General features: G+C 36.9%; 1 protein-coding gene across 1 annotated transcript in view; it reads left to right on the top strand.

Annotated features, from left to right (window-relative positions):
• Positions 1-12,978, top strand: part of csmd3a (CUB and Sushi multiple domains 3a) — a 389,031-nt gene that overhangs the window by 233,318 nt on the left and 142,735 nt on the right. The window contains exons 32-34 of the mRNA XM_067412377.1: positions 9,406-9,519; positions 10,249-10,344; positions 10,540-10,743. Coding sequence (XP_067268478.1) covers positions 9,406-9,519; positions 10,249-10,344; positions 10,540-10,743 — 414 coding nt within the window. The remainder of the gene's footprint in view (positions 1-9,405; positions 9,520-10,248; positions 10,345-10,539; positions 10,744-12,978) is intronic.

Raw genomic sequence — 12,978 nt, 5'->3', positions numbered from 1 at the left:
CTTCAGAAACTGAACACACATCTGTATACTGTATCAGTGTAGACAGCGTCAGTCATTATAATGACTTCAAAAACTGAACACATCTGTATACTGTATCAGTGTAGACAGCGTCAGTGATTATAATGACTTCAGAAACTGAACACATCTGTATACTGTATCAGCGTAGACAGCGTCAGTGATTATAATGACTTCAGAAACTGAACACATCTGTATACTGTATCAGTGTAGACAGTGTCAGTGATTATAATGACTTCAGAAACTGAACGCACATCTGTATACTGTATCAGTGTAGACAGCGTCAGTGATTATAATGACTTCAGAAACTGAACACGTCTGTATACTGTATCAGTGTAGACAGCGTCAGTCATTATAATGACTTCAGAAACTGAACACATCTGTATACTGTATCAGTGTAGACAGCGTCAGTCATTATAATGACTTCAGAAACTGAACACATCTGTATACTGTATCAGTGTAGACAGCGTCAGTCATTATAATGACTTCAAAAACTGAACACATCTGTATACTGTATCAGTGTAGACAGCGTCAGTCATTATAATGACTTCAGAAACTAAACACATCTGTATACTGTATCAGCGTAGACAGCGTCAGTCATTATAATGACTTCAGAAACTGAACACATCTATATACTGTATCAGCGTAGACAGCGTCAGTCATTATGACTTCAGAAACTGAACACATCTGTATACTGTATCAGTGTAGACAGCGTCAGTGATTATAATGACTTCAGAAACTGAACACACATCTGTATACTGTATCAGCGTAGACAGCGTCAGTGATTATAATGACTTCAGAAACTGAACACATCTGTATACTGTATCAGTGTAGACAGCGTCAGTCATTATAATGACTTCAGAAACTGAACGCACATCTGTATACTGTATCAGCGTAGACAGCGTCAGTGATTATAATGACTTCAGAAACTGAACACACATCTGTATACTGTATCAGTGTAGACAGCGTCAGTCATTATGACTTCAGAAACTGAACACATCTGTATACTGTATCAGCGTAGACAGCGTCAGTCATTATAATGACTTCAGAAACTGAACACACATCTGTATACTGTATCAGTGTAGACAGCGTCAGTCATTATAATGACTTCAGAAACTGAACGCACATCTGTATACTGTATCAGCGTAGACAGCGTCAGTGATTATAATGACTTCAGAAACTGAACACACATCTGTATACTGTATCAGTGTAGACAGCGTCAGTCATTATGACTTCAGAAACTGAACACATCTGTATACTGTATCAGTGTAGACAGCGTCAGTCATTATAATGACTTCAGAAACTGAACACACATCTGTATACTGTATCAGCGTAGACAGCGTCAGTGATTATAATGACTTCAGAAACTGAACGCACATCTGTATACTGTATCAGCGTAGACAGCGTCAGTGATTATAATGACTTCAGAAACTGAACGCACATCTGTATACTGTATCAGCGTAGACAGCGTCAGTGATTATAATGACTTCAGAAACTGAACGCACATCTGTATACTGTATCAGTGTAGACAGCGTCAGTCATTATAATGACTTCAGAAACTGAACGCACATCTGTATACTGTATCAGCGTAGACAGCGTCAGTGATTATAATGACTTCAGAAACTGAACACACATCTGTATACTGTATCAGTGTAGACAGCGTCAGTCATTATGACTTCAGAAACTGAACACATCTGTATACTGTATCAGTGTAGACAGCGTCAGTCATTATAATGACTTCAGAAACTGAACACATCTGTATACTGTATCAGTGTAGACAGCGTCAGTCATTATAATGACTTCAGAAACTGAACACACATCTGTATACTGTATCAGCGTAGACAGCGTCAGTGATTATAATGACTTCAGAAACTGAACACACATCTGTATACTGTATCAGTGTAGACAGCGTCAGTCATTATAATGACTTCAGAAACTGAACACACATCTGTATACTGTATCAGTGTAGACAGCGTCAGTGATTATAATGACTTCAGAAACTGAACACATCTGTATACTGTATCAGCGTAGACAGTGTCAGTCATTATGACTTCAGAAACTGAACACATCTGTATACTGTATCAGTGTAGACAGCGTCAGTCATTATAATGACTTCAGAAACTGAACACACATCTGTATACTGTATCAACGTAGACAGCGTCAGTGATTATAATGACTTCAGAAACTGAACACACATCTGTATACTGTATCAGTGTAGACAGCGTCAGTGGCTATAATGGCTTCTATTTATCTTTGACGCAACACTCACATCCAGAATAGGCAAATGTCAGCGTTAAGCGACTGAATGCCAGTGGGTTAGGCCCATGATGCGATGATGTAAAACTATTAAAACAGATCGATCAGATTCATCTCAGTTCATTTTCTAACTCAGCTTTTTGATATGCTATGAGGGAAAAAAACACATCTGAGGCAAATGCAGCTAAAAAAGTAGTTGTTTTGTTGGTCCTTCAGCAGATTCTGTCTGAAAAGAAACCTCGCTGAGAGCCATCACTGATTTATTTGTTCACTTGTCTAATGCACAATCGTTACTATAAAAGCCTGGAGCCGCAGTTAGATTGCTAAGGACAAGAACAGCCGTTCACCATTACCCTTCTAGATCACAATGGTGACCTCAGCTGTAAAGATGTCTACTGGATTTGCTTTCCTTGTTGAGAAGGAAAGTGGTTGCCTAGCCAACAGCAGTGCCATTTCCTTGACTTAATAAACCATTAAAAGTTGAAAAGGCTGAGCCTTCTAGTCTGCGCACGTTAACGTCGAGCTCAGACCATTTTGATTGGTCCTGCACGGATCGTGTTTAATTTATCAGTCCTCAGGGGAGAATCGTGTCCAACCAGACGGCTTGTGTGACCTGCGTACTGTGCATGTGGAGAATAGTGTTACTTATCTGACATTGTGTGAAGATCAAACACCACACGGTTCTTGTATACAAAATAACAGAAGACCCAATTAGCCAGCGTCCTTTGTGTCTGTCAGAATTAATCGTGCAGTGAATGCATGATATTGATTTTCTGACTAATATTATGTACCTGTATTATAATAAGATTGGCTATGCTTGCCAAACCACATACCCGAAGGGACTTTGGCATCTCATCCTCTGAAATATTATTTTTAGGAGAGTTTGTTATATGATAATAGAGGTGGTTAAAAAGGAGCTGACTGAAGATGAGGCATGATACAATGATACATACATTTGTTTTGCCAATGCCAGTCAGAAAATATTTACTGTTTAACAGTCAGTTATGAAAAGCTGGATTTCGGAGATAAAAAAAACTGTTATAATTTTGATTTTGGTGTTAATAATAATAATAATATAAAAACTGTTAATGTTAATTGTTGAACTAAGTTATTTAGAGCTGTAATTTGATGTTAATTGTTGACATGTCTTTTAAAGTGCATGCAGATCTCTGTATTAAAACTTATAGGAGATATACTTAACATTCAGGAGGATGCAAATAAATACTATAGCTATGACTCATGAATATTAATTAGTTTCATGACTGGGCACACCAGGAAGTTCACCTAGCAGTGTTGTGTATCACCTAATTAATATTCATGAGACAAACCATCACTATGTGAATGTGTCACAAACTCTCTAAGTGAACTTATGATTTTTTTTAACCTGGCAGGCAATAAAATGGGTGAAAAATAGTATAAATTTGCATTGAAGAAATTTTTAACAATCACTTTTGGCCACTATTGTACATGCATCTGGTTTTTGTTATTTTTTACAGGAAAACACTGATTTTAAAATGATGTTTTGTAATGCGCCTGAAGTATACGATTTTAGAAAGTCAGTGTTTCATGTGCTTTGGATGTATTATTACATTATTTTTGATTTTCCTCCTCAGGTTAACTTCATATGTTGCTGAAATTGACTAAATGTGCTGCTGCTGCTTTCAAACTAAACAAATGTGCAACTACCGTACCTCATCCAATTACAGGAAACACATTTCCTTCAAATGCCTGAAAGTAGAAAGAAAGAGCAAGTGTGATTGTGAATTATTCATAGGAAATGACAAACATATGGCGCTGTTTTTCTCACCTTTTCTCACTGGCGTTCTATGGTGTTTTATCATCTGTCTAATGTGCAGAGATTGCCTGAAGGCAGACTCTGTTCTGAGGCCCTCTGGCGAAACACATTCACTTACTCTCTTTACAGGTCGAGTATCGACTCTTCTACTGTTTTATAGCTTTATTTAGAGTTGCAATATTAATTTATTGCATTTCCCTGCAGAAGTTTGAATCTCTTGTTAGGGTTTTTGTGCTGTGACTTTGGTAGGGTTGGTTACTACTAAATTCAATAAGTGATGATTGTGTTGGGAGCACTGCTATAAGGGGGGACAGAAATATGAGCTATATTTTTGAAGATGTCATATACTCTAAGTTTTATTAGCTCTAGGACTACTTGTTTCACCCGAGGTCCCTTTGAAAGCCACTAAGGGAGAATGCCATTTCTGTTAGTGGTTCAACCCATAGGAAAGAAACTTCATAAATGAGATGCTTGTAATATATCAATTGTTTCTGATTATCCATAGAGAGACGGACAGACACACAGACCAATATACCGATAGATAGATAGATAGATAGATAGATAGATAGATAGATAGATAGATAGATAGATAGATAGATAGATAGATAGATAGATAGATAGACAGACAGACAGACAGACAGACAGACAGACAGATAGATAGATAGATAGATAGATAGATAGATAGATAGATAGATAGATAGATAGATAGATAGATAGATAGATAGATAGATAGATAGATAGATAGATAGATAGATAGATAGATAGATAGATAGATAGATAGATAGATAGATAGATAGATAGATAGATAGATAGACAGACAGATAGATAGACAGACAGATGGAAATATAGACAGACAGACAGATGGAAATATAGACAGACAGAAATATAGACAGACAGAAATATAGACAGACAGACAGATGGAAAATAGACAGATAGATCAATCGTCAGACAGACAGACAGACAGACAGACAGATAGATAGATAAATAGATAGACAGATAGATAGATAGATAGATAGATAGATAGATAGATAGATAGATAGATAGATAGATAGATAGATAGATAGATAGATAGATAGAAAGAAATATAGACAGACAGAGAGACAGATGGAAATATAGACAGACAGACGGAAATATAGACAGATAGATAGATAGATAGATAGATAGATAGATAGATAGATAGATAGATAGATAGATAGATAGATAGATAGATAGATAGATAGATAGATAGATAGATAGATAGATAGATTGATAGACAGACAGACAGACAGACAGATGGAAATATAGACAGACAGACAGACAGAAATATAGACAGACAGAAATATAGACAGACAGAAATATAGACAGACAGACAGACAGAAATATAGACAGACAGAAATATAGACAGACAGACAGACGGAAATATAGACAGACAGAAATATAGACAGACAGACAGATGGAAATATAGACAGACAGAAATATAGACAGACAGTCAGATGGAAATATAGACAGACAGACAGACAGACAGATGGAAATATAGACAGACAGAAATATAGACAGACAGACGGAAATATAGACAGACAGACGGAAATATAGACAGACAGACAGACGGAAATATAGACAGACAGACAGATGGAAATATAGACAGACAGAAATATAGACAGACAGACGGAAATATAGACAGACAGAAATATAGACAGACAGACGGAAATATAGACAGACAGACGGAAATATAGACAGACAGACAGACAGACGGAAATATAGACAGACAGACAGATGGAAATATAGACAGACAGAAATATAGACAGACAGACGGAAATATAGACAGACAGAAATATAGACAGACAGACAGATGGAAATATAGACAGATAGACAGAAATATAGACAGACGGAAATATAGACAGACAGACGGAAATATAGACAGACAGAAATATAGACAGACAGATAGACAGAAATATAGACAGACAGACAGACGGAAATATAGATAGACAGACAGACGGAAATATAGACAGACAGAAATATAGACAGAAATATAGACAGACAGACAGACAGACGGAAATACAGACAGACAGACAGACGGAAATACAGACGGAAATATAGACAGACAGACAGACAGATGGAAAATAGACAGATAGATCAATCGTCAGACAGACAGACAGACAGACAGACAGATAGATAGATAGATAGATAGATAGATAGATAGATAGATAGATAGATAGATAGATAGATAGATAGATAGATAGATAGATAGATAGATAGATAGATAGATAGATAGATAGATAGAAATATAAACAGACAGAGAGACAGATGGAAATATAGACAGACAGACGGAAATATAGATAGATAGATAGATAGATAGATAGATAGAAATATAGAAATATAGACAGACAGAGAGACAGATGGAAATATAGACAGACAGACGGAAATATAGATAGATAGATAGATAGATAGATAGATAGATAGATAGATAGATAGATAGATAGATAGATAGATAGATAGATAGATAGATAGATAGATAGATAGATAGATGGAAATAACCAGTAGACAGATAGATCGATCGATCGTCAGACAGACAGACAGACATATGGAAATATAGACAAAATGATCAATCGATAGACAGACAGACGGAAATATAGACAGATAGATCGATCGATTGTCAGACAGTCAGACAGATAGATAGAGAGATGGATAGAGAGATAGACAGACAGACAGACGGAAATATAGACAGATAGATCGATCGATTGTCAGACAGTCAGACAGATAGAGAGATAGAGAGATAGAGAGATAGATAGACAGACAGACAGACAGACAGACATATGGAAATATAGACAGATAGATCGATCGATTGTCAGACAGTCAGTCAGACAGATAGATAGAGAGATGGATAGAGAGATAGACAGACAGAGAGACAGATGGAAATATAGACAGACAGACGGAAATATAGACAGATAGATAGATAGATAGATAGATAGATAGATAGATAGATAGATAGATAGATAGATAGATAGATAGATAGACAGACCGATAGATAGATTGATAGACAGACAGACAGACAGACAGATGGAAATATAGACAGACAGACAGACAGAAATATAGACAGACAGAAATATAGACAGACAGACAGATGGAAATATAGACAGACAGAAATATAGACAGACAGACAGACAGAAATATAGACAGACAGAAATATAGACAGACAGACAGATGGAAATATAGACAGACAGAAATATAGACAGACAGACAGATGGAAATATAGACAGACAGAAATATAGACAGACAGACGGAAATATAGACAGACAGACGGAAATATAGACAGACAGACAGACGGAAATATAGACAGACAGACAGATGGAAATATAGACAGACAGAAATATAGACAGACAGACAGAAATATAGACAGACAGACAGATGGAAATATAGACAGATAGACAGAAATATAGACAGACGGAAATATAGACAGACAGACGGAAATATAGACAGACAGAAATATAGACAGACAGATAGACAGAAATATAGACAGACAGACAGACGGAAATATAGACAGACAGACAGACGGAAATATAGACAGACAGAAATATAGACAGAAATATAGACAGACAGACAGACAGACGGAAATACAGACAGACAGACAGACGGAAATACAGACGGAAATATAGACAGACAGACAGACAGATGGAAAATAGACAGATAGATCAATCGTCAGACAGACAGACAGACAGACAGATAGATAGATAGATAGATAGATAGATAGATAGATAGATAGATAGATAGATAGATAGATAGATAGATAGATAGATAGATAGATAGAAATATAGACAGACAGACGGAAATATAGACAGATAGATAGACAGACAGACAGATGGAAAATAGACAGATAGATCAATCGTCAGACACAGACAGACAGACAGACAGATAGATAGATAGATAGATAGATAGATAGATAGATAGATAGATAGATAGATAGATAGATAGATAGATAGATAGATAGATAGATAGATAGATAGATAGATAGATAGATAGATAGATAGATAGATAGATAGATAGATAGATAGATAGATAGAAATATAGACAGACAGACAGATGGAAAATAGACAGATAGATCAATCGTCAGACAGACAGACAGACAGACAGACAGACAGACAGATAGATAGATAGATAGATAGATAGATAGATAGATAGATAGATAGATAGATAGATAGATAGATAGATAGATAGATAGATAGATAGATAGATAGATAGATAGAAATATAAACAGACAGAGAGACAGATGGAAATATAGACAGACAGACGGAAATATAGATAGATAGATAGATAGAAATATAGAAATATAGACAGACAGAGAGACAGATGGAAATATAGACAGACAGACGGAAATATAGATAGATAGATAGATAGATAGATAGATAGATAGATAGATAGATAGATAGATAGATAGATAGATAGATAGATAGATAGATAGATAGATAGATAGATAGATAGATAGATAGATAGATAGATAGATAGATGGAAATAACCAGTAGACAGATAGATCGATCGATCGTCAGACAGACAGACAGACATATGGAAATATAGACAAAATGATCAATCGATAGACAGACAGACGGAAATATAGACAGATAGATCGATCGATTGTCAGACAGTCAGACAGATAGATAGAGAGATGGATAGAGAGATAGACAGACAGACAGACGGAAATATAGACAGATAGATCGATCGATTGTCAGACAGTCAGACAGATAGAGAGATAGAGAGATAGAGAGATAGATAGACAGACAGACAGACAGACAGACATATGGAAATATAGACAGATAGATCGATCGATTGTCAGACAGTCAGTCAGACAGATAGATAGAGAGATGGATAGAGAGATAGACAGACAGACAGACATATGGAAATATAGACAGAACGATCAATCGATAGACAGACAGACAGAAATATAGACAGATAGATCGATTGATCGTCAGACAGTCAGATAGATAGAGAGATAGAGAGATAGAGAGATAGATAGACAGACAGACAGACAGACATATGGAAATATAGACAGATTGATCAATCGATAGACAGACAGACATAGATCTTACTGTATGTCTATCTCAGTATGTCTATATTTATTTTAAAGCAAATAAGGTCATGTTTGCTTTCATTTTCATCCTATGAAAGAGCAAAACTCAGCAAAAAACCTTCCTCTGGGAAGTGACGCCAGCTGATGAAAGATTTCTGGAGATGCTATACCGACCTGTAAAGATATAAATACACTGTAATCAGGTCTAACACACCAACGACTGAGAAGCAACAGTGAATGTTTGTAGTTTGTGTCTGTTTTTAAGAAGAGTCTTTTTTCCCCCCTCTGTCTCTCACTACAGTTCTCTTCGGCCAGTTTATGTTCTTCCAGATGAGCTCTAATGATGTGGTGGAGATCTTTGACGGGCCCTCCACCGAGTCTCCGCTCCTCACCTCTACCTACGGCTCTCACTCAGGTAAAAGGTTTTGTTTACCGCGTGAGACCGACTAAAGGCAGAGACACGTCTTCTGAGACGAGATGACATTAAACTACATGTAGGGATGTCGCAGTCAGATCTGATTTCCACCGCGCTGATCCTTGTGTTGCTGTTAAAAGCAGGAGCACACCAAGCCAACGATCGGCCGACGGGCAGTTTTTGTTCGTCGACCGACTAAGTTTTCTCAGTGTGTTCCGCACGTCGGCTAAAGTTTGTCCTCATCGGTTATTTTCCGGCCGATTCGACATGTCGAGTGTTGGTTTGGTGTGTCAGGGCAGCTCTGAACCCAGACTATACAGACGTGAGCCAACCCCGCAGTTTGCTTTCATCGCCACTAGTTCGTCGGCGTCAACTGAATTAATCAACTGAATGAATCTAAAGAGATTATCGTGTTATTTGCCTCGCAACAGTGCAATGCAATCAAATGAATGACAGTGATGTTCAACTTTTGACTCAAATTTCTATGCCAACACTGTATATAATACAATTTGTAAAAAACAGGATTCCACACATGCATTTTCACTCGTAGTCTCAGTCAGACCTTTGGACCGCTGTTGTTGGCATGCTGAAGAAACATCATTTCCTTTAACCCTGTTGATGTGGCAGCACTCCGCAGACATATTGATGATCTCATTTATGCCGTTGTTGTAGCTGAAGACAGATAACAGAACTGTTTTTCTTTTCCTCCTCAAATTTCTCATTTCGTAGGAGAGCCGCTGCCGCTGAGCTCTGCCAATGAAATCACCATCAGGTTCAAAACCGAGGGACCAAATACAGCTAAAGGTTTTCATTTTGTGTATCAAGGTATGCAATTCCCAACTAATCTGTAGTAAACTTCAGTTACGGCTATGTTGGAAAATAATTCTTTCATTCTACTCATGCTATTTTTCCGTGTACACCGATGTAAAAGCACTGACTCCAAACTTTTTAAAGATGTAGTGTATATTTGGTTTGCAGATTTACAAAAAAAAATAAGTTTTTCTACTTGCATTTCTGCAGCTGTTCCAAGGACCAGCGCTTCCCAGTGCAGCTCCGTGCCCGAGCCTCGCTATGGGAAGCGCATTGGGAATGACTTTGGATTGGGCACGGTTGTGCTTTTCGAGTGTAATCCAGGTTACACACTCCATGGTGCCAGTGCCATCAGGTGTGAGGCGGTGCCCAACTCACTGGCCCAATGGAACGGCACTGTGCCAACATGTGTCGGTATGTATGTATGTACACCCCCACACGTCTGTCTACACAATACTGCCCCCTGCTGCTGGGGAAGACCTGTGGTGTGGACATCAGCTATGGCCAGATGACCAGGCTGCAATGGAGGCTTTGTTCCAAAACATAGTGAGCTGCCTTTGTAAGGGAGCATTTTTATATACAGTGTTATTGCTGTCAGGTGGAAACCTTGTTTCTCCATATTTCTCCATGTTATATTTAAAAAAAAATCATTACTATTGGCCCTTTACGTCTGTCTGTGGCTTTTGCAGATATTTAACCAATGACAGGTATTAAAAAGAGCTTGTGACTAAATCCATTGAATCCCCAAACCGCCAAGTGCCACACACATCTCTGCTTGTTTGCAATGCAATGGCAAATAAAGAACTGGTTCTATGAATAAGTCCAGTTTTTTATTTACCCCAAAAAACACTGTATATAAAGACTAATGTTTTATGTATTTGAGGAGCAGAGAAGACTTTCTTAAATAGCCTGTGCGAAGCACTTCATCTTTAATAACATGAGAGTTTGGCCAAATGACAAAAAAACACATAACTGCAATAAACTTTAATAGCTGTAAGTTGATGAATACGCAAAGCAATGCACTTACTGCCTTAGATGCGGCCGTTTATATGTATTAAAGTCACAACTACTACTAATGATGGATAAAACATCAAAAAATGTTAGAAATTCGCTGGTCAACTACATTTGAGCTTGATTTTGGTAAAATGTTAATGATATAATGACACATGTGAGGGTCTGACCACATATAAAGCCACAATATCAACATTTTTCCATTTTCTGAAAAGTAGCTTTTTTGGATATACTCGGTTCACAGCAAAATCTCAAGAGTTAAATCAACTCTGCTCAGAGTACATATGGTCCCTCTCTAAATAGTGAAGGAAACTGACAGCTGTAGTTCTTGTGTTTCCCTTTTCTTCAGTGATTCTGCTTGTTAACAGCAGGTGTTCATCACTAATGCTCAATCATCACTTAATTAATCGCTTAATTATCTCATTAACTTTAACTCTGCTTCAGTGTTACTTTAACACTATTTAGAGAGGGACCATGTGTACTCTAAGCAGGGTTGATTTAACTCTTGAGATTTTGTCGTGTTTCCACCCGACAACACAGCAAATGCTATATATAGCATTTGATAAAATACTTTAAATTACTTAAGTGTTATTATCATTATTATTATTAATGTATTTATTATTATAATATAATATATTTTTAATGAAATACTTTATTTTAGATTTTACTAGATTACATAAGTAATATGTAAATTATTAATAAGAGTGTTTATAAATTTTAGATGAGTATTTATACATTTATATTGTTATATTTATTATTTTTATATTATAAAATACATTACATTATAATAATAAGTTTTAGCAAATACATTAATAACAAAATTAAGAAATTTAATTCAAATTAAATTTTACCTATTTTTTGTGTGTCTGCTGTGAATTTTTTTGCTTAGATTATTAATGAATTAGATTATCGTGTCGTTTGCTAATAGCAACATGTTAATGCCAAACTATTGAAATGAACTGAGTTTCATAGCACTGTTCATATGAGTTTCTGCGTTTGTAGAGCGTTCCAGATCCCTCACCTATGTGGCTGGTCCTTAAAAGTCTCTCACTGTGTTGTGGAACAGAGCCGGGGAGATTTGAGGGGGTTTTATTAAAAATAAATGTGCTGGGAGCTAATGGATACAGCAGCATTCACACAGTGTGGATGCCCCCATGAAATGCAATTTCGAGTAAATGCGAATCTCGGGTAAATCTCTTGATGCAAGTTGACAGAATACTTTCCTTCTAGCTGTGTCCTCATGCAATTTAATAGGAACACTCCAATGAGAGAATCAACAGGCGCCGTCCTTACGCTCTCGCCAACCCAACAATGCAGCATCATTTTCTGAGCTCACTGTATTGCACAAGTAGTCGTGATTTTGTATTAGAGAGCTCATCATCCTTTTTCCCCCTGATGTCTTTTCATCATCATTTTTCACCTTCACTCTGACCCTTGGAATTAATTGGGTTGTTTTGTCGATGTTGTACCTTTTGTAAATGGCTTCTTCACATGTTAAATTAGTATCAGCACTTTCAAACACAGGGGTTTTAGGTGTTACTCATCTGTATCGTCAGCCTCACATTCATAAGCAATATTAATAAGCAACTAGACGTACGTTTTCTGAAGAAAATGAGAGGGTCTTTTGCATAATGCGAT

This window comes from Chanodichthys erythropterus, chromosome 2, assembly GCF_024489055.1.
Source record: "Chanodichthys erythropterus isolate Z2021 chromosome 2, ASM2448905v1, whole genome shotgun sequence".
NCBI classification, from domain to species: domain Eukaryota; kingdom Metazoa; phylum Chordata; class Actinopteri; order Cypriniformes; family Xenocyprididae; genus Chanodichthys; species Chanodichthys erythropterus.
This window is presented reverse-complemented; position numbering and strand designations above follow the sequence as displayed.